The sequence below is a fragment of the Schistosoma mansoni genome, chromosome 5 (genome assembly GCF_000237925.1).
Source record: "Schistosoma mansoni strain Puerto Rico chromosome 5, complete genome".
Taxonomy (NCBI): Eukaryota; Metazoa; Platyhelminthes; class Trematoda; order Strigeidida; family Schistosomatidae; genus Schistosoma; species Schistosoma mansoni.
The window spans coordinates 4,384,694-4,408,385 of record NC_031499.1 but is presented as its reverse complement, the minus strand read 5'-3'; the positions used below and the strand labels follow the sequence as shown (position 1 = coordinate 4,408,385).

The window sequence follows — 23,692 nt, the reverse complement described above, 5'->3', positions numbered from 1 at the left end:
ACAATGATTGAATCTCTATATCACCAAGATCTCTCTGCTACAGCCCAAATGGGAAGCCCAGGTACCTAATGGTTGTATTTTTCTTTGTAACCTTGAAGCTTGACTAACGGTGGCAGTTAAACCTGGCGGTGCTGCTTGGTTAATTGTAAGATACCATCTGGTTACATACACTCCATTAGTGAAAGTATGATTGGTATATGTCTATAATTAATGTTTACCGGTTTAAGTGATGCCAGACGTATCAGACATATGATGTCGTGCCTTAATTTTTACGAAATTCCAAACGTCCACGTGACCGATTTGCACACTAGTTAGCCACTAGGCAAGAATTGGGTTAGAACCTACTTTTATTTAGTTGTTAAGATTCTCATAATTTGCGTGAATGACAAAACTGAAAGATGCAGTGAAGTTTCGACTTTTGAAATGAGAATGGAAAGAATAGGCGGAAAGCACGCTTTCTCTTATTCTACTTGCAAGTAGAATCGATACATATATAAATGTGTGTCATGGTTTGTATATCTGTAGAACTAACCGATAAGTCTTCAATAGTTAAATTACAATATTTTTCAGTAGGCGTGCAAAGCAGTCTGCTCTAGCCGACATTCGAATCTCAACTCAAGTTTAACACACGTAACGAATTGTCAAATAAACGTTTATGTGAAGCAAGTGTGCTTGTGGTGAGGTCGAGTATCATGCTAGACGTAAGGCCAATTTCGAAATCCATGTTTGTTCTTTGTTTTCTAACCGATTTTCTGTTTACAGGTTTTGTCGAATACATGGAGTTATTATACCATGAGGACATCCCTATCGATCTAATTACGGAACAACTTATTGGATGTACATGTGAAAATATCTGCTGCCTAGAAGACAATTGTACTTGCTTATCGAAATCTGGAATGTCTTATGATATGAATGGTTTGCTGACTAATTTTGTGGATCCAGTTTTTGAATGCAACAGTGAATGTGTTTGTAGTCAATCGTGCACTAATCGAGTCGTCCAAAAATATTTAATCGATGCGGAGTTCACATTTGAGTCTGAGTACCATACAAAAACCTGTGTGACTGATCATCCGGTTATGGGTAGAGGTTTAAAAGCCGCTTGCGAAATCCAACGTGGAGAACTTGTTTGTGTTTATTTGGGTGAAGTAATTCCATATAAAGAGGCTTGCCTAAGAGAAGCCCTTCAACTTTCATGTTATGGTCGCAATTTTATCATGGTAATGCGTGAGTATAGCGACCATCGTCTTATATCAGAGACGTGTGTTGACGGGAATTCTGAATCGTGGGGTTCAGTAAAGTCGAAAGCACGCCTAATTAACCATTCTTGTACACCTAACCTAACAGTAGTTCCTGTTCGAGTTGATAGTTTCATTCCCTATTTAGCATTATTTGCTAACAAAGTTATCTTTGAGGGTACGCAACTTTCATACGATTATGCTCAGTCTGTGCCCAGCGACAAAATACGATTATCGAACACACTTTGCTTATGCAACTCGGACTCATGTCGCGTATACATGCCTGGAGTATAAATATAATTCACTTAAAAGAAATCAAAGTGTCTCAAGTTAGTTGAAAAGCATGCAGTTGTGAAAAATATATTGGTGGTTATTGAACAGATTGTGAGCTAGTTGGCTGATATTTGTTCATAAAGTCAGTGTTCTCTGGGTACGTTCTTTGTACATTTTTTGTATGGCTATGAGTGTGCATTTGTTAATTTTAAAAGTCTTAAATCAACTGAGTACCATCAGTGCGAACTTAATGTCTACCTAATTTTTTATCAATATGACCCGTTTACCAAATCTAAGGATTTTAATCCGGCTTCAAGCCACTTTCTGTGTGAGGGTTAGTGGTACCCATAAGTCGTCCAAACCAAAGTGTAGCGATATTCAAAACCGGAAGAAGCTGGTTGGAAGCTACCACACCGTGCTTAGGTTTTCAGAAGAAATGTTCTCAAAGTAATGTGTGTACATTGCTGATAAGTTTGAAGGTAGGAGAATCAAGTTAAATTTGATAGATTGCTATCAAACAATGGTAGCAATCTGCATCCTGGTGATACACGATATCTTGTTAAAGGACAGTTACTAGCGCGGCAAGTCTTAGTGGTAAGGAAGCCAAAAATAGTCCGTAATTTAATTTACTCGTCAACTATTTGGGCTTTCTCAAGATCAACTATCAGGTCGCTCTTAGTGAAACTATTGTCATTACTACTATTATTAAACAACAATTCATCACAGTAATTGGCAGAACATTTGATGACAGCGTGATCAGTGTACTACTGTACTTCCGTTGTATAAAGTTTGGACATTTTATATAAAACACTGTAATGTATTTTGCTAGCTGATTGTAGTGACAGCTTGATAAAAATTTATAATGTAATTTATAATATAATGAGTCTTAATCCATCGAACCTGATTGTAGCTACTACCTTGACATGGTGGTCAGACTTGTTTATCGTGGTGACCAAACCGAGCGGTGTTGACTGTAACGCTTGTTGCTCTAAGTTTTAACATGACAAAGAGTTCTGTTTATAAACAACATCTCTGTAAACAGAATATAAAGTTCCAAAGGCGAACTCTTTCTGCTGTGTATACTGGGGTTCGACAGTATCAAGGTATTTCTCTCAAACAAACCGCGATAGTACTTTTTGACAACTGATGGAAGGGGTCAAAAGTGATCAACCTTAAAAAGCCTACGTCTGATCTTGCCCATGGCTTTCAGCTGCCACTGGTAAAACCTTTAGGGTATAAGGCTAGTGCATCAAGAACTCGGTAGAAAGCTATGTGGAGTTGGCCTCCAGCAACTGTATCTTGAACGCCGCGGTCATGCTATCACGTCATGACCACTCCTTATCTAGTTCCTTTATCAGGACCCCCAAAAAAAAGTTTCACTAAAATTTTTGTATTGGTCATCTGATTTAACGTTTTAATTAATTCCTTCAGTTTTACGATCATAATATTGTATCAGCTATTTTGTTTTGTTTTTTCCTATTTAAGATTGTACGAATTCGCCTTGATCATCAAAATTGCGGAATGATACTTTCGTTATTCAAGACCATCTGTTCACAAAATCATGATATTAATGTGGATGAATTGTGTGTTTTTCTTGTTAGGATAGGATAAAACTCGACATAATACTGTAATTCAGCGTGGTATTTATGTGATATTTGTACAGAATCACATTATTTTGTGCTAATGTAGTCTGATGTTCTTTCAGTATGATACTTAGCGTTCTTTTGTATTAGTTTACTGTAACATTTGCAAAATTTGACAGATTGCATAATCCCACTTTTTATTCCTACTATTTTAGTATGATTTTTGTTGACGATTTATCAAATGTCAGTAAGATAAATGTATATATTTGGTTAGTGAGGGATTCTTTTGAACAAAATAATTTTTGTTGTCAGTCTTTATCTTCTTCGTACTGTTCACAAATCTTAGTGTTTTTTTGTCTCAAGTACCAGCTTTCTGCGTTTATATCAACTAGCGACGATGTTGGAATTTAAACCTATAGGGGGAAAACCCCAACGGATTATTAACACTCCTTGGAAAAACGTTTCAATAGTTTGTGGCTCTTGGTGATAAGTATGTGCTTATTTTTGCTTAGTCTAAGGCATTTTCATCTAATCCAATGAACATGATAGTTACTTGTCTTAAATTAATAAAAAGTGAATATAATTAGATTAGCTAGCTAGGTTAGCATCAAAAACCTAGAGTCTTTAATTAGATTGACAATTTCAAATGTTCGTTGTTATGCTTACACTACCAATAAAAAAAGTAAATTTGTTGTTCACTACTGTGTTTAGAAATGTGATAGTTGAAAAAAAACAGTTCACACTGAATAGTAAACTCTTAAGGTAATAGCAATGTCTGTTTATTTTCACTACATGCGGTGTTCATTCGCTAACAAATTGAACTGTGGCTTGATCTTTAGCCTGTCAATTTGTTTTCACTTAGATATAATGTAAAGTTAGCGTATTCAAACATTCAATTGTCTGGTCACTGAGTACTGAATAATGTCATGTTTGTTTGGTCTTTTAGTGATGATTAAATCCTATTGATCAGGTTCAAAACGTAATATAAGGACTTGTTTACAATTATACTCATCTCATGAATTGGAATGACAAATCAACGCAAGCCCTTATGTGGACTGATCCAAAGAGCACATGGGGCCCTTGGATGTGTCATTGTAGTCTTATCTCCTATATCGTATGTATTGTTCCAGCTACATTTCTTATCTGAATTTTGAGGACAACCGTTGCACAACAAGGTTAGCCGAAGTATTTTTTGATAAACTAAATGTGAGATGTATATCATCTTTATGAGTTGGAGCGGGAATACAAGTTACCAAGTGGTGACCACTTTGGTTACAAGTTGCACTGTGACCACTAGTCTCACTGACTCGATGTATTATCAGCGGTCACTCAACTGTAAAATTATCAGTCCTACAGGAAGTCGATTAGCTGAACAATAAATTAGACTGGTAAGCTAAGTGATGCATATTCAAACTATACAGGAAGTATCAGTCCCCTCAAGATGTCAGGTATACCTTGGTGATGAAGGTTAACCAATATGAGATCTAAGTTCAAGATTTATCGCCAATTACCTTTAACGATGACTCCGCCTTTAGCTCTTCTAGGGTTACTGCTGGTCCGAAGCCTGAGTAAAGGAGGAGGGTTGGACATGGGGTCAGCAACTCCACCCGGTAAATAAGTAACCTTTAGCGATATGGCACTCAGTTGTATACGTATAAGGAGAAGGATATGGCTGAGATACTAATTTTATAATTGATTGTAGTCGATCTGAATCACATGAGATAGAATGTTATGTTTTTATTCATAAAACAAGTTGCAAACATTGTAAGTGATATTTATAACTAAATAAGATGTAAATATAGCCGACCTAATTATGAAAAAAATGAACACAAAATGCATATATCAAAGTACACGACATAAGTTGTAGACAAAAAACGACAACAGTTGCTTAATGTAGACTATAAAATAGAAAAATTCTTCGTAATTCAGATCATTATAGAAAAAATTGGTCGTGATGCTTGTAGGAAAATATGTTCTCCTAGTGTATGTTGAATAGAAAAGAAAATCAAATATTTTGTTCAGATAAAATGGATTTCTGGATATCTTCTACTGTCATGTATATTTAATCTGTAGGCGATAGAGTTCTGAGTTGATTTCTCTGAAAAAAAATAAAAAACGTGTACAATTTTTCGAATTTTCAAACTATGGTTTCATTGGTAAACTGGAGTCACACATAGAATGTTTTAGTTTGTTACATTTTTAAAACAATCCTGTCAGAACATTCCTCTGTTACGCTTGTTCAGTCTGCTCACTCTGGGCTTTCATTGCTGAGTAACTGTTTCCGACCATCATTGTTTTTAGAGAGTTGGTCATACCCAATAGCGTAACCCCATGCAAGTAATACCGGGGTTCGGGCATGAAAGAGTTAGAAGTGTGTGTTTGATTACATCCATCATATGTTTGACATTGGGACTGGGTCAGAAAGGCTGATTGATGGTTAGTTTATGGCATTGTACCATAGGATAAAGGATAATTATGTTGGGTTAACATTTGTCTGCTGCTCACAGTTCAATATCGTGGGACCTAGTTGCTTAGAACGTTCCTAGACACGGCTTTAAGTAGAAGCTAATAGTGATCCTGTTGTTCCTCGTAATTAGTCGAACGCGTCGACAACTTCACTTATCTTGGACCCGACCGTTGCTGCTACCTTGACATGGTGGTCGGGCTTGCCTATCGTGATGAATCAACCGAGCTATACTGGCTGGAACAATCGTTCCTCAAGGTCCTACCATGCCAGGCAGGTCGTTTGAAGAGCGGTGAGACTAAAAGTAGCAAACCCAAGGTCCGAAGGCGAAGTCGTACTGCTGACTGTACAGAGGTGTGACAACATTAAGGTGTTTCCTTCAGAAAACCAGCATGACAGCGATGCTGCCTTCCCACAAGGAGGGGTGGGGTTAGAAAAGGTCGACCCTAAAAATGCACACCTCGCCTTATCCCACGGATATCCGTCTCCGGCGGTAAGGTTTTTTTTTGAAGAACGGAGCTAACACAAAAACTACCCACGAAAAGGTCGTGTGTGACCGACCTCAAGCAGTTGTCCCTTGGATACTGCGGTCACGCTCTCAGGTCATTAAGACCACTTCTAACCTAATTTCCTTTTCAGGTACCTCTAGAAGAACCCTTCCACGGTGTGGGCAACCGGGAAGTGATAACTGCCCTCATACCTCTAACAGCACTCAAGACCACTGTATTCATAATCAATCTCCTTCAATTCCTACTATTCCTTCTACCTTGACTTTCAACACTAAACTTCCTCTCTCGGTTTCCTCCTCAAGTGTCACCATGGCCAACGATTCTAGTGCGCGAAACGCTGTCCCAGGTCTACTAAAACCTCGCTCCAAACTACACATTGGAGCCTTCAACGTACGTACCCTATGTCAAATCGGTCAACAGGCCTCTTTAGCTAAAACCCTAGAATCTCGTACCATTGATGTATGCTGTGTCTCCGAAACACGCATACAGGATCCCAGTGTGGTCATTTACTTGACCTCACCTCGCCAAAATGGACAGCCAACGAAATACACCCTCCGTGTATCTGGCGACCCGTTGGCTAGTTCTCGCGGACTTGCAGGTGTAGGCATAGCACTAAGTACAAGGGCAGAACAGGCACTACTAGAATGGATCCCCGTTAACAGTCGCCTGTGTGCTGTCCGGCTAAATGGCTCCGTAAGAACTCGGAAGGATAGGGACACACGTCGTTGCCTTTTCGTCGTTTCTGCCTACGCTCCCACTGACTGCAGCCATGATGAAGTGAAAGATGACTTCTACAGAAAACTCTCTGAGCTTCTTCAGAAAGCTAAGCGCTCAGACATAGTAGTCGTAGCGGGTGACTTTAATGCCCAGGTAGGCAGCTTAAATCAAACAGAAAGACATTTAGGTGGGTGTTTTAGTATCCCGGCTCAATGAACCGATAATGGTGATCGTCTGTTGCAACTATGCTCAGACAATCGTTTATTTTTAGCAAGCACTAATTTCAAGCATAAGGAGAGACATCGTTTAACATGACGACCACCTGCACCAAACCAACGATGGACTCAAATAGACCATATTGTCATCAGTCATCGTTGGAGAGGCTCAATAGAAGATTGTCGCTCGTATTGGAATACTTGTTTAGACTCTGGTCACGCTTTAATACGAGCGCGCATTTGTCTGCGCCTCAATGGACGCAGGAAAATTACACTAAGAAGACCCATTAGGATTGAACTGGAGGACGAGAAAGCCAAATGCGAATTCCAGAAACAACTGAGTTCACATCTAGGCAGTTCTGTAAACGAGACTGACCCAGATGCTGCTTGGAAAGACACACGAACAGCTGTGGAAACAGCAGTCACATCTATTAGTTATTTAAATCATAGGGTTCCAAAAAACCAGTGGATTTCTTCTAAGTCTATTTCACTGATGGATTCGCGTAAACTCATCCCACCAGGCTCTGAACACGACGAAGAGCGAAAACAAATCACATCTAGGTTAACCAAAAGTCTAATGAACGATCGTGAGCAGTGGTGGGCAACGAAAGCAAAAGAGACGGAAAAGGCAGCGGCTGTAGGCAACACTAGGCAACTATTCAGACTAATAAAAGAAACCGGAATTAAGAAGTCAAGTGTAAGTGAGACAATCTCGGAAAAAGACGGAACCCTTATCTGCTCTCAACCCAAACGTTTAGAACGATGGGCGGAACACTTTAAGGAGCAGTTTAGCTGGCCTTCAGCTACTGCACAACTACCCACTATTCCTAGAAAACCTGAATGGAACATTGAAGTAGGCCCCCCGACCCTACTTGAAGTTCAAAAGGCTATAACTAATCTGAAACGAGGAAGAGCAACTGGTCCAGATGGATTGGTTCCAGAGGTCTTTAAATATGGTGGTCCAATTTTAGCGATTAGGTTGACTAATATTCTGGCTAAAATCTGGGAGACGGATGTAATCCCATCCGACTGGTCACAATCACTGATTGTCCCAATATATAAAAAGGGGTCAAAATCATCCTGCGATAACCATAGAGGGATCAGTCTGACTAACATAGCATCTAAAATACTAGCCTCAATAATTATCAGGCGCCTAACTAAGACTCATGAACTGCAAACACGAGAAAATCAGGCTGGCTTCAGACCTGGTCGTGGCTGTATCGACCACATATTCACCATTCGTCAAGTCTTAGAGCACAGACACGCTTATCGGCGTCCGACAATGATAGTTTTTCTTGACTTGAAAGCAGCATTTGACTCTGTAGACCGAGAGGTTCTGTGGCAGTGTCTGTCATTGAAAGGTGTACCTGAGAAGTACATAAACCTTGTAGAGGCTCTTTACTCGAACACTATTAGTCGAGTGAGAGCTTATGGCGAACTGTCATATGATTTTGCAACCTCAAGTGGTGTCCGTCAAGGCTGTCCACTATCCCCATTTTTGTTTAACTTCATTATAGACCTGTTGCTGGAAATAACACTCTCTTCGACTGAATTTTCAGGAATTGATCTCCTACCAGGAGGACCACTAAGCGACTTAGAATACGCAGATGACATAGTCCTGTTTGGTGAAGACGCTGACAAAATACAGAGTCTTCTGTTGGAACTCAGTAATAATGCCAGGATGTTTGGGATGCGTTTCTCCCCATCCAAATGTAAATTGTTACTCCAGGACTGGCCTGCGTCAACACCCGAACTAAGGATAGGGAGTGAAGTAGTCGAACGAGTCGACAACTTCACTTATCTTGGAAGTCTGATCAGCCCTAATGGGTTAGTGTCTGACGAAATCTCTGCACGGATTCAAAAACCTCGTTTGGCTTTTACCAACTTACGTCACCTATGGCGAAGACGAGATATCCGTCTATCAATTAAAGGACGAGTATACTGCGCATCAGTTCGCTCTGTTCTACTTTACGGCTGTGAAACATGGCCATTAAGAGTAGAAGATACTCGTAATTTACTAGTATTTGACCACAGATGCCTTAAAAATATTGCTCGCATCTGCTGGGATAACCGAGTAAGTAATAGTGAGGTTAGACGCAGGGTATTAGGGAACGATGGTAAATCAGTTGATGAGGTGATGAATCTTCATCGACTGAGATGGTTGGGCCACGTGTTACGCATGCCTGAACACCGATTACCACGACGCGCTATGATGACTAGTATTGGGGATGGTTGGAAGAGAGTTAGGGGCGGCCAAACCAAAACATGGCATCAGTGTTTGAAGTCACTAACTTCTAGCCTGAGCCATGTTGGCAGATGCAGACTACCTGGTTGGGGTCCGCGTGACTATCGTAACCAATGGTTGGAGACTGTGGGTGACATGGCTCAGAATCGATCACAATGGCGTAGGTGTTTACACTCTTTATCTTCCCTTAAACCTTGAGATTAAAATTGCTTCATATCTCTCTTCCTTCCTGTACTATATCCTTATATACAACCTATAATTTATATACTACCACCAACACTAAATTAACTACTATGAATCCGGTGTTCATCTTGTTGTGCTAACGAGGTATGGCAACTTGGACCGATGCATATATGTGCCTGGTCCTACGTTGTAGCTGACTGACTGACTGACTTATCTTGGAAGTCTGATCAGCCCTGATGGGTTGGTGTCTGACGAAATCTCAGCACGGATTCAAAAAGCTCGTCTGGCTTTTGCCAACTTACGTCACCTATGGCAAATGCAAAATATCCATCTACCAATCAAGGGACAAGTATACTGCTCAACAGTTTGTTCTGTTTTACTTTACGGATGCGAAACGTGCCCATTAAGAGTAGAAGATACTCGCAAGTTACTAGTACTTGATTACAGATGTCTTAGAAATATCGTAACCAGTGATTGGAGACTCTGGGTGACATGCCTCAGAATCGACCACAATGGTATAGATGTATACACTCTTTGTCTTCCCTTAAACCATGAGATTAAAATTGCTTTATACCTCTCTTTCTATGGAATAATTCTTACCATATGATATCCTTATATATATTCTTTCCTTTATATATTTCTACCATTGAAGTAACTGCTTCTATGAATTTGGTGTTCATCTTGTTGTGCTAATTAAGTATGGCAACTTGGACCGATGCATATATGTGCCTGGTCGTCCGTTGTAGATGACTGACTGACCCTCCAAGTTAAGTTTCTGTATCGAACTGTTGAAAATAGTATATCTACGTGTCATTTTATTTTCACTCAATCTGTGCAACGGAGTTTTAAGTCTGCCTTAGTAATTTAGATTATTATTTTTTGCGTAGTTCGTAGAATTGAAAAGTGGATTTTATCTACATAAATCGTTGATGCGAATAAGTTCATGATATTTTGTAGAAATGAAATCACTTCCTAGGTTGTAGTCTTATCACGAGCTACGGCTGTTCTCATTATTTAGTAATTCTTAAGGATACTTACATGTACTATATTCCCTCGATAATTCAAGGGGAACACTGACATCCTGCCTGTAAACTCGGTCCAGATGACTTGACAGTGGTTGAAGTAACAAGCTTTATCGGCCTATAGTTTATTTCACTTAACTCCTGAAACACATCCATTTGTAGCTAATTTGTATTTTTCTTCTATGAAGGTAGTCGATGTCCTTACAAGTCTGAATACTGTATCTGGTTTGTACTTATTATATTGAGACGGAACAGATTAAAAGCATCCTATTTGTTTGACTCAAATGGTTTCATATTACTCACGTAGGCTAGTTAGTACAGCTGACCAAATTAAAATGATTTAAACATTAACTAACTATTTCACTCATTTTGGTTTAATATCATCCATTAACTCAGAGGACTGGCTGGATGTCAAGAAATCAACTTTAGAAATGTACTTCAACCATTTTGATTCCCAGAAAATTCCTCAGTTTTCGAGTGGGTTTTTGTACATATATATAGGGAATGGCCAAAAAAGCTATTTCAATAATGTATTACCTTCTATCCCCTTCCCCCCCCTAAAAATGGAGTGTAACTTACCATGAAGGTTGGAATGTTATTAGCTTTGGAAACCACTTTCATTCTTTTTCGAAACCAACATTTGGATATTCAGGCGGTGTTATGGCTTCTGATGTCTGGTTTACTTTTGGCGGTATATTAGGACGTTGTTTAATTTTAGGATCATTTACGTAACCACCATTCAATCGATAATATGAAAATAAGATGAATGTATCAATGCCATAGAACACGAAGCTGACTGCAAATAAAATCTATTGGGTTGGAAACGGTGTTGACAGTGAATGGATTCATTAAAGAAATGTAAATGTACGGTTTATATATTTGTAATAAATCAGAAGCAACTTCTAAAATTTCACCAAATACAAATATATTTTAAACTAGTTAGAATAATTCAGTACAAAATTTTCACTGGATAGACATGTAATATAAAGTCGTGATAATATATAATCATAAGTGGAGGGAATGAAACAGTTACACATTGTCGGTATTATATAAGGATTGTACTCTATTTCTCTTTGAGAGAAACTGAAAGGTATTAACTATTGGGTTCCATTTGAGTGAGTTATAGTCTTACTGGGATATGTGAACGCTATTTAGTCGTGAATCGTACTATTATGAAAACCCGAGCCAAGATAAAACACTCAATAGTTGTTAGTTTCACAGAGATGCTCTAGATGAAGTAAACAATAAGGTTAACCTTCAAGACTGGATATTGATTATTTCAAAGTTTAATTCCTTTAGGGATTGTGAACAGTGTGCGAAAATGCTGTACTGAAAAGATTTTAATACTAGGTTATGTAGCGTAAATGATAACCATAAAAAGTTGCGTAACATCTGCAGGATATATACAAACACAGGAGTGTTGAATTTAATCAGGCAACATGTGACTATGATGTGGATGGTGTAGGAAAATTAAAATAGTCTCACGATAATTAAAAGCATTAGGAGGATTAAATAATATCAGGAACAATTATAAGAATTAATTAAAGAAAGGGGACATTTTTAATTACAAAAAATCAATGGAATGAATAATAGATCAGTGCTTTCACAAACCCAAAGTCGACATACTACTTTTATACACAAGATTAAGGCTTCATAATATGGTTAATGAGAACACCTATTGTTTTAAGCAGTTAATTGAAAAGAAATCTTCAAACATTTGGACAGATTCTATGAACAACCTTAAAATCGAAATATAGGCTTCTTGAATGATTAAAGTTAATTAAATGTGTCAAAGTTTGATATCTTAACCACTGCACTTGCAGAACCACGCGGTAATATGTTTTTGCATACGTGCTGAAAGTAAGCGCTGGTTAAAGTCTGTACATCTTGTACCATACGAACACAATCTAGTATTTTTGTTATTCACATTATATAATCTAATATTAAAATCTTTCTATTAAATTGTTGTTTTTATTGATAGAATTAAGCCCTAACATTTGATATATATATACCCATCACCAAGTAAAGAAAAATAGAACTATTAGTCAGCGCTAACTGTCTTTTGCTCGACCATACTAGATTATGCTCAGCGATACTATGACAGACTTATCAAATTATACACCTCATGAAAATAGATCCACAAAAAAATGATTTGGTAAATGCACATGAATCTGAAAAATTCACGTTGTCTATCTTTGTTAATGGATTTTAGTATCGAATAATTGTAAAAAATCATATTTAGTTTGGCTTCAGCAAATGTTTTCTGTACAGATTTTCTTGATCTTTATGTTAGTATTTCACTGACAGCTGGATTTATGAACTGTAACTTTAAGATAAGTACCTTCTGAACGGTCGTTATAGTTTTTAACTAGATCAAGTGTTTATCGATACATTTAGTAAATGTATACATATTAGTGTAAACCTGTTGTGTCCCGATAACAGTAGTGAATGGTAATTTTGGGATACATTTATGGATCAATACTATGCATATATTTTTTATCGTATAATTGTTAAATAACTGAACTATTCATATTCCTATCCCCCTTATTATGAGCTTTATTTTGACGTATGAACTATTGTCACATGATTTACCATCATTGAAATATGCCCTGTCTATCATTTAATATCTCCCTTATTCACAGTCACATTTAACTGAATCTTGTACAAATGTTATTTTCTATTTTATGGTACGATGTGGTCTGTTTATTGGTATATAAACCCAGTATGCTTGAAATAAATGATTCATACTGCAGAGGCCGAAATGGGTGTTTTGCACTTAACTAGCTGGGCTAGACAGAAAGCAGGTCCGACAAGTACTCTAAACTGCTCGTACGAGTTTCATGTGTTATTGGTCCGATCGATAAATCACTGCTCTCTAATTGGCGGTATTATCACGTTCTACATTAACAGGGTATCCAGGCGGTCACAAGTTATAACAAGACCGATGATGAAAACCTAGTTGAAAAGAAATATTTATTAAGTCTTTTTTTTTCTTTCTGAGTATCTGAATGAGGACTAATGAAATAGCTATTATCTCCATTTGACCGATTAAATCTAATCATTGAATGAAGAAATTCATTGTGTCAAATGAATGACTGGATAACAAATGTCGTATGTATCTTTCCTGAAATGAACTAAGAGATTTTTAGAAAACTAATTAGATATACTTAAACTATCTTCATTTCAATAACTAATATGTACATTTAGTAGTTTTAGAATCATAGTGTATACAGATTAAATTCATTAGATTAATTGATTAATAATATGAGGTGATAATCAAATGATCGTGAAATGACATCATTTTATTAATAAGTTGTGCACATTTTCTGTGTGTAATATATTTAGTCAATTAATAATATTAATAAATGGGTTTATTGAGATTGTTGAGTTTCATGATTAACATTCCTGAGTGAATTTGTTAGACAATCGCTGAAAATGAAGAAACATTCAACAGCTGTTTCTTCATTGTGTAGGGCTCCTCATGAATGAGCATCCATAACCCCACAGAGAATCAAACCTTAGATCCTTCAGATCTCGCATCGAGGACTTAACATTCAGAATATTGATTCAATTTTCAATAGTTTAAACTTCTAACTTTGACTGATAGATTTTTTTGTTTTGCCGCTAGTCCAAACGATTTTATATCATAAGTTACTGAACTAATCAGAGCTGAACAAACTTTCTTATGATAGGGCCACTTAAACTTAGATGCTGTATCAGACAGTCTGCACATTCAAAGTATGGAAATATTTTAAAATCAAGCTGCTAACATAAACCAATCAATAATGAAACAAGCATTGTATTCCATATAAAAATAAACCTAGATTGTTAAGATGTTTGATTTGTTCAAATGGAATGCAGCATGAAAGTGTGTAAAAATATTCTTAGAGTTTCACTTAGTAGATGATTTCGATAATAATTGGAGTGATCATCCAATTATGATTACCATTTGATTAATTATATATTTAAGACCATACCACATGTGCATGAATGCTTCAGGTTTATTTTAAATCTATTTCAAACTGACTGGTATAAGAGGTAAAAGGACATAAAACCATGTATACAAAGGAAAATTTAGTTTAGAAGTTTATTCCTGTCATGGTATTACTTCATATCAGTGTGATATTCGGTCAGTCATAATCAATGTAGGGCCTGATTCGATTATGTGATAGTCCGATTTGACATACCACATCAATATAACGAGGTGAAATTAAAAAGACGATTGGCAGAGGAGCTGAAATAATCGTCTTAATAATGATAATGAGGAGACTAAAATATTGAGAATATGATTTGCGAAAACAAAAAGAGCTTCAACTGACTCATGATCTTAACTAATAAAATTACTATAATATCCACAAAACCCCTTCTGATATTAAAAATGTATATATTAAGGAACTTAGACAACAAGCGAATGCATTTGTATCGTTATGACTGATTCTGAACCATGTTACCCAACGTATTAAACTATTGGTTACGGTGACCGCGTCAAATCAGATTAGGCAGTATGAATCTATCAATGATTCTCAGACCACCAGTCCATAGTTTGAAGGACTACTATCAAGTTCTGGTTTGACTTTTCCTAACCTCCTTCCAACTTAATTCCAGGCCACTGCAACACTTTAACCAAAAGCAATGAGAATACAACTAACCGACCAATCAAAATATTAACCAGCCAGTGGTAATTAAAATAAACCTGTATACAACTTATTTAACAAAACATTTTATAAGATATCACTGTAAACTTTCAAGTTCCCCTAAAATATCATTGAAGCATCTTGTTTCCGGTTATTTTTAAGCATATTTTTATAAGATCTTGAAGTCCGTAATTTACCTGTCTCTTCATGCAAGACAGTCTTGAACTTTGCCATTTCACCTGATTTATTAATTAATCCAGTAACTGGTATCTACAATGTTCAGGAAACTTATAATAATTCAAATATATTTTAAATATTTCCAATTGAATTCTACCTAGATCAATGATAAATGTGTTTCTAGGTGACAAAGCTTCAATCTTTAACACTTCATTGGTAACTGAAGTTAATAAATAATTGAATCATTGATTATCTCACAACCACCTACTACTTTACAACAATTTCATAATGTTAACTTCAATAAATCAATCATTTTTAACTCTTTAATTGTATATTAAAGAAAAAAAAAAAATGATAACTTGTCTTAATGAAAGAATTTATGAATCATATTTTGTTGTTGTTGTTGTTGTTTACCCATGAAACTATTAAATGTCTATAAAGAAAAAACAACAATCAGTATTCAGGTGTCTTACTACTCAAATCACATTAGCTGTCATTCAATTTATTAATCAGATTCATATATAAGAATGATAATACATGTGATTATTGAATCATTTATATAAAAATCTATATTAGATATGATAGCTAAATTTTTTTTATATTACTTTTATACAAATGACTTAATTGTTATTTTTCAAAGAAGTTGATTGATTCATGTTTCAAATAAATAGTTGTCAAGATAAAAACAAAACATTATGGTTACAGTTATACTTAACTCTTTATGATGTAGTGAATAATATTATATCTGTGTAGTACCCTAATACTATTCAAGATTCTGTTTAAATAAGAAGGGGTTTTGTGGAGATTTCAGTATTTGCATAGATCTCGCGAGGCGGGATCATGGATGCGCACTGCTAAGGAGTCCCACAATAGGACGAAACCGCCGTCCAGTGCTTCCAGCTTATCCATGATGGTCTAGCTTCAATTGACTCATGATTTCAACTATGTAAATTTAAATAAGTCCATTAGTATCTAAGTGACTCGGTATTATATGCACCATATTGAAATATTAGAGTTTTAAAAGTAGTAGACAGGAAGTTATGCTTGATCTAGGTTTAGTGTGTTAGTTAAGACGTATATCTAAGGCGTATATTTAATCTAAAAAACAAAAACTGTTAGTTTCTGTGCGATTTAAACCAGTTTCATAATCTTAGACGTTACCACTGAGTTATTCAAGTCACTTGGACTAGTATCCATATCGGGAGTTAATCAACAGAATTCGATTGATACTAAATGACTAACTAAAGTGAAATCGGTCACTTATCAGTGATCAATCATTTGTAAAATATTTCATTTCTATAGTAGATCTGTTGTTCTCTTAATAACTCACTTCAAACACGATTATAGGTATGCTTTGATGATGAGTACCAATTCTCACGAAACCTATTTCCATAGTTTCTTGTTGACTACTGTTGACCATCTAACGTATAGTTTATTATCTAGAAAAAAATATAGAGAGAAATTTCCTTTCTAATAATTTAAATCATATCTTAGAATAATGTAAATTTTAATCTAAACCTAAACACAGAGTTAATGACAAGTACATTTAACTGATTATTCCAAAACAGTCTAAAATATGTGTCCTTAATTCCATCGTTAACCACATATTATATCTTCGTTATATATACATAGAGTATGCACAGAATCGAATCTTCTAGATTACTGAATTACCTTTTTCTTTTTATCATTGCCAAACCAACATCTAATATAGAATCATTATAAAAACCTAATTAACCTAATAAACAAAATTCATTTTCAATGGTATTCAAGAATTTCTATATTTAATGAACATTATATCTTTGGATTATTGAGTCACCATTTTATGGTCAACACTTTTAACATTCACCAATTCGTGAAGTTGATTTTAGTAAACTGGATTTCTTATGAATAGACTAACTTATAGGTAAGCTTTAAAGTCTGAACCCTCTTATTAAAGATTGTAATAGTTTACAATATAACCTGAAATGAAGCCATACAGGAACACTCCATTAAATGAAGCAGCATGTAAAGTTTGGATCTAATATTACTTTCAATCATATATATGTATATATCCTCATTTTTATGTGATCAAATATGATAACCTGTCTAGAAACAGGAATTCGAAAGTAGTGTTACATAATCATATGTATGATTATATGTAAAAAAGTGTGTTGGAGTTAGACATTAACACTGTTAGATTCCGGCTCAGTGGTCTGTAGGTTAAGTGCTCTGGCGCGAAACTGGTAGGTACTGGGTTCGAATCTCGCGAGTGCGGGATCATGGATGCGCACTGCTGAGGAGTCCCATAATATGACGAAACGGCCGTCCAGTGCTTCCAGGTTTTCCATGGTGGTGTAGTTTCAATTGACTCACGCTTTCAATTATGAAAAAAGAAAGTGTTTCGAGTATGTCTACATTTTTGATATTAGTTAGTTAGTTAGTTGAAAATAGTTATCAAGAAACAATTAGATGAAGTTTTCATGCTAACTGAAACTCATTAGCCAGTATCATCTAAAATTTTAATGTAACGGATGCTAATTGTGATTAATTGGGAACTATACTACTCAAATATGTTATCGTGTTACTATCCAGTGACCAGTTAAATGTAAATACAGAAGTTCTATGGAAGGCTAGTTACATTCTGAATAGGTCACTGTTTAATTCTCTCATTGTGACACTAAGTGATAGAGTTTTAAATCTCAAAGAGAGCATAAGTTTCCTTAAGATTATTTACTACTAATAAATGCTAACTAGCACAAAACTGTGATCCTGTAGTGCCGTGCTTCGTTAATCGTTCACCTCGATAACCAATATAATACAAATCTTAACGGTGCATAAAATCTGAAGGCAAAGAGAAGCGGCAACTACAGTTTTTTGTCAAATAACGCGGGCCAGAAAGTTATAAACACATGAGCAAATATCAGCGGGCGAAGCATAAATGACACGCATTGGAGATGGCGGATAAGCTAACTCGCTTTAATCAATATTTATAGTCAGATAAGAATAAATGACAGACATGTGATGAATAAGATGAAAAGTGTACACACATACGCTCATATAAAAATAGTCAAGGTTAATAAGTGAATAATTAACAAGGTCAAAACGTGACTCAAGATGGTTAAGTAAATTGGTTTATCCAGAAGCTAGAGTAAAGTATATGAGCTTAACATACCAACCAAAACTACAGTCCACGACGTTTTGCCTATTACCTTCAACCAGCTAACATCCAATACAGAGAAATACAATATTCATTTTACAAGTTGCTAAAGAAACTCACGAAATTACCACTTGATCGATCGAATTTGATCAATATTAAGGGACTAGAAACCATAATAACTAATACAATCAAGTGAGGTTAAGTATTACTTACATTCTAGAATGTATGTTCATGAATTTTTATCATACCATTAATGTCAAGTCAATGAAATAGTACAAGCAAATATTTATCTACTTATTTAATTAAGATTTTTCATATCTAAATCATTCAAAATATTCCAAATACAATTTTTTTAAATATGCATATAGTTGAAATTATGAGTCAATTGAAGTTAGACAACCATGGAAAACCTGGAATCACTGGACGGCCGTTTCGTCCCATTGTGGGACTCCTCAGCAGTGCTCATCCACGATCCCGCACTCGCGAGATTCGAACACAGGACCTACCAGTCTCGCGCCAGAGCACTTAACCGATAGACCACTGAGCCGGCATCCAACGGTGTTAATGTCTAACTTCAACCAATCCACGACATTGAGCAACCATTCACCAATGTCATCAGTGAGTTTCTATCTCCCAACAGACCTGGTTTAACTCCACTGGTTACTGCTTCTCACTAGAACTCCAGGAAATACCTCATGGATCCAGTCACTAGTGAGCATATAATAAGATGGTTTTTTGTGGAGATTTTTTAGTAATTTTATATATATAGTTGAAATCATGAGTCAATTTTCTTAGGAAAAAAAACTAACAAAACAAGTATATTACGCATGATCAAGGAACAAATTTTTGGTACCTCGTAAAATAAACATGTCATTTCGGTTGTTTTTCCCCCTGTAGTTAATTTAACAATCGATAGTATTGAAGTGTATTTAGAAAAGAGGTAGTAGATAGTTGAAAGCGTGAGTCAATTGAAGCTAGACCACCATGGAAAACCTGGAAACACTGGACGGCCGTTTCGTCCTATTATGGGACTCCTCAGCAGTGCGCATCCACGAACCCGCTCTCGCGAGTTTCGAACCCAGGACCTACCAGTCTCGAGCTGAAGCCCTTAACCGATAGACCACTGAGCTGGCATCCAATGGTGTTAATGTCTAACTTCAACTGATCCACGAAGTTGAGCAACCATTCACCAATTGTCTTCAGTGAGTTCCTATCTCACAACAGACGTGGTTTTGAACTCCTCTGGTCACTGCTTCTCACTAGAGCTCCTAGATATACTTCTCGAATTCACTAGTGAGCATATGATTATATTAATTATCAGAAGGGGTTTTTTGGAGATTTAGTATTTTTCATAGTTGAAAGCGTGAGTCCATTGAAGCTAGTAGATATGTAAATACATTTACACATTTAATTATATGAGTTTGTATAATCACACGTAAATTGAATATTTTTGTAAAAAAAAATTTACACACCTAGATCTTATTTATAATTACTACTGTATGAATAAGGTCAGAAGATTAGTAAAATAAAAAAAGAGACTATTTAAGCAGAGATGGATAGTGGCTAGCAGAGGAATCCAGGACGCGCGTTTCGTCCTATTTGGGACTCGTCAGCTGGATGTACCTGCATCTCAGAGACTATTTTATTGACTGTTTATAAAAGTAGCTAGATATGTGTTTATTGTTAAGTAAATGAAATATAATGATTATCAGTTGTGGAGATTTGTATTACTGAAGACTGTATTTCAACGATTCTTGTCAGTATATAGGATTTGTTGACTAGACGTTTTAATGTTGCATATACATTCATTCAGTCATTATTAGAATAGAGCCTAGAAAAGATATTCGTTGACTTAATTTTTTATTAGCATATTAACTCAACGAAATGAAATTAACAATGAATATAGCTAAAAAGGTCGAAGTAATGTAATGGTAACGAAAATGAGAAAGACTAAGCATTGAGAATATTGTTCAAAAAGGTAGTGTGTAAAGGTATGAAGAAACACTAGCACTGAAGATTCAGAGAAAAATTAAGAGTGAATACATCTGTGCGACCATGAGTGATTCTGGGCCATGTTACTCAAAGTTTCCGGCCATGAATCGTATATGCACCTAAAATTTAATTATAGTTTTGAACAATGACTTGGACTGGAATCCATCATTGTACTTACGTCCCATTTGGGCCTACTTATTAACTTGGTGTAACTATATTGTAATCTTGCTATTCACATGAAGACTAAAACCAATTATCTTTCATTGCAGACATAAACATTGATGTGTAAGTACAACTGGCTGATTAATAACAAATAAGAAAATAACATGCTTCCTCGAATTTAATTTTAACCTCTAAAAATATAATAACACTTTGCTGAAAATTACTATAGAAGAAGCTAGGCTGGTCACATTGATAAACATCATACTTTGTTACTTTTCCCTAAATGTTTTAGTTTATATCACAGACCGATTTTAATTCGACTTCTCAACGGTGCGCATCCACGACCAGACTTGTTTTGGAACCTAGTTCTTTAGGTTTCAATGTAACTGTCTAAATTCCAGACCAATAGGCTGCCATCCCATAGTGTACATGCCTAACTCAATCAGTTTAAGGCATTGCTTGACTATCTTCCATTACATGAGGCGAATAACTCTCTCATATACAAAATAGTTGGACTACACTGATAGCAGCTCCTTTCTAGGACTTTCGGAATCGCAAATGATTATTATTAGTCTGAGGTTTCGGAATTTTTATAATTCAAATCACAAACTTACCACAATTTGTAATGAGTCGTTTCTTATTGTTAACCCATTTTTATTGATAGAAATTACCATCATTTCAACAATTAGGTTAAGTCTTTTATTTGGGTATTTGTTGAACAATGAGTAGAAGATTTAAAATGATGAAAAAAGTATCTCCTGAAACTCATTGATTTATTTAACCTTGATAAAGAACCTTCCACTAATTTATTTTATTATAAAAAGAGTTTTTTTGACAAAGAAGGAATAGAAGAAATAAACAATTTTCTTGTGAAAATATTGTGAAAATCTTGCTTGTGAAATATGGCTATATCAAGGCAATGCGCACAGTATGTACATGGCCAATAAGAGACTGACCAGTTGCATTCCTAAACATCAATGGGAAGATTCAAACAAGTAATATTAAGTGAATTTGAACAATTTTCTGTTTATATAGTAAGTTTTTCATTTATACTCTTAAAAAGCATTAATTCACAAATGAAATTTCTTTCATTTTGGTAAACTTATATTCTTTGAGGTAGATAGTATTCAGTTGTGAGGACTATTATGTAATAGAACAAACTTACAGTTTATTTAAAAAGTATTTACAAAACTCAACATTCAGCATAAAATTAAGTTTATGAAGAACAATCATTAGATTATTCTAATAATTATTAAATACATAAGAGAGGTTACAACTAAGTTATTAAAACAGATAGAAGTTAAGCTGGATTGGTTAAACAGTGATATATCCAAAAGAGGTAATACAAAAAATTCTGAAAGTTAAGTATTCATATTGGTATTGTTTGTTTGAATCTTCCCATTGATGTTTAGGACTGCAATTGATCAGTCTCTTATTGGCATATGTGCGTACTGTGCGTATTGCCTCAATATAACCGTAATTTACAAGCATCATATATATATATATATCATGGCGAGACTAAATTTATGGACGACCTTTGAAAGAATCTCAAGTGACCTTGAGGAATATTAGCCAATCAAAAGACAATTGGTATAGAGCAATAATATAATATGCAACACTAAAGAATTAGAGTGGGTACACTTTTTTTACATGGTTCAAAAGCTTGTCAAGGCTAGAAAGAGGTCCAATGGTTTTAAAATCGTAATGCATAAGGTAGAGGAACTCATACATATGGCTCCATAATACTCAGTCTCTGGAGCCATGATAAGATAAAAAAAAATATCTCTTAGCCTCGACCATATAGCTTCAATATTGTTTGTGTGTACTTCGGTTGGGTAAGTTTGTCATTTTTATTACGCATATATCCCTACAATACTCACAACTCAGTAACATCTGCGAATATTGCAGCCAATAATACTGGTGCTTTTATTATACAGTTCGCAGCAATTATTATAATTTGCCCTAATCTCAATCTGGATAGAGAGAAAAAAGTTCCTATTCTAGCAGACTTCTTCCTCTAACATATATTACATCGAAAGATAACATCAGGGTAGTCTGCACAAGGTCTACAAGTCAATTGATTATCGCAATTACAAATAAAGTAACTTCTTAGTAGTCCCATTTATTGTAGCCGCTTAATTGTCACGTTTTCTCTAAAATCTTCTGTGAACCGATTGTACATGAGCATCAGGTACTGAAATTGGACCTTGAAATCCCTCGGACGCTCCTGATTGGCTCCTCCATAAATTATAGTCTCGCCGATATCATAAGGATATTTTCAGTTTGGGGTTGTGGAGATTGCTGAATTTCATTGACATCATGAACCCCTCAATGTTAAACGACCACTGAAAACCTCACTAGTGACTAGCTTTGAGAGGGAATTCTCAGCGTTCTAGTGAGAAGCCATGAACACTGGGGTTCAACTGTTTCGGGTGCACGTCAGTTACTCGCCGTAAGCAATAGAAGATGGTCGCGCAACATCGTGAATTGGCTGAATTTAGCCATTAACATCGTTGGACGCCGGTTCAGTGGTCTAGAGGATAAGCGTTCGCGTGAGACCAAAGGTCCTGGGTTCGAGTCCCGAATATGGTATCGTGGATATGCACTGCTGAGGAGTCTCATGCTAAAACGAAATGGACATCCAGTGCTTCCAGGTTTTAACTGGCGGTCTAACATTGATTGGTTCATGATTTCAATAAAAATGTTTTTTTTCCATAAAAATAGTGGAAATTACGAATTTGTTTTGAAAATCAACTTACTGCTGAGGCTATCGGAGCTGCAGAACCTCCACCATTTGCAGCTGTTATAATCATCGCGATTAAAGCCAAAATAGCGCATAGTTTTATGGAAATAAATTCCTACAAGTGAACAGAATGGGAGAAACAAACAGGAAAGTATATATCGGTATAGGGTTGTAGTGGTTGATGAATTTCACTGAAATTGCAAACCAATCAAACTTGAAAATCTTATGTAAAACGTGAAAACAATGGATGGAAGTTTCATCCTAGTATCGGATTCTGTGATTGTAAAACAGAGAATTAAACCAAGGACTCCATTCGGGCTCAAGGACGCTCACTGGTGAGAAAGCCCATAATAAGATGCGAAGCCATCCAGGTTTCCAATGACTGTCTCACTTTGGTCGGCT

General features: G+C 35.9%; 2 protein-coding genes across 2 annotated transcripts; one reads left to right on the top strand and one right to left on the bottom strand.

Annotated features, from left to right (window-relative positions):
* Positions 1-610: 610 nt before the first annotated feature.
* Positions 611-1,529, top strand: Smp_043580 (putative histone-lysine n-methyltransferase, setb1; the record flags this gene model as incomplete). The annotated part of the gene is made up of 2 exons (XM_018797690.1): positions 611-701; positions 763-1,529. Exon 2 carries the CDS (start codon positions 777-779, stop codon positions 1,527-1,529), a length of 753 nt encoding a protein of 250 aa, XP_018652707.1. The 5' UTR covers positions 611-701; positions 763-776.
* Positions 1,530-4,814: 3,285 nt separating this feature from the next.
* On the bottom strand, positions 4,815-23,419 carry Smp_145660 (hypothetical protein). The gene is made up of 3 exons (XM_018797689.1): positions 23,307-23,419; positions 11,026-11,255; positions 4,815-5,189 (listed from the first exon to the last, which is right to left on the bottom strand). The coding sequence occupies exons 1-2, from the start codon at positions 23,358-23,360 to the stop codon at positions 11,064-11,066; spliced, it is 246 nt and encodes an 81-aa protein (XP_018652706.1). The 5' UTR covers positions 23,361-23,419; the 3' UTR covers positions 4,815-5,189; positions 11,026-11,063.
* Positions 23,420-23,692: the final 273 nt, after the last annotated feature.

Excerpts from the sequence above, each read along its gene's own strand:
- Smp_145660 (XM_018797689.1), bottom strand. The coding sequence starts at position 23,360 with ATGATTATAACAGCTGCAAATGGTGGAGGTTCTGCAGCTCCGATAGCC. Across the intron at positions 11,256-23,306 it reads CAGCTCCGATAGCCTCAGCA|ATTTTATTTGCAGTCAGCTT; the intron begins GTAAGTTGATTT and ends CCAACCCAATAG.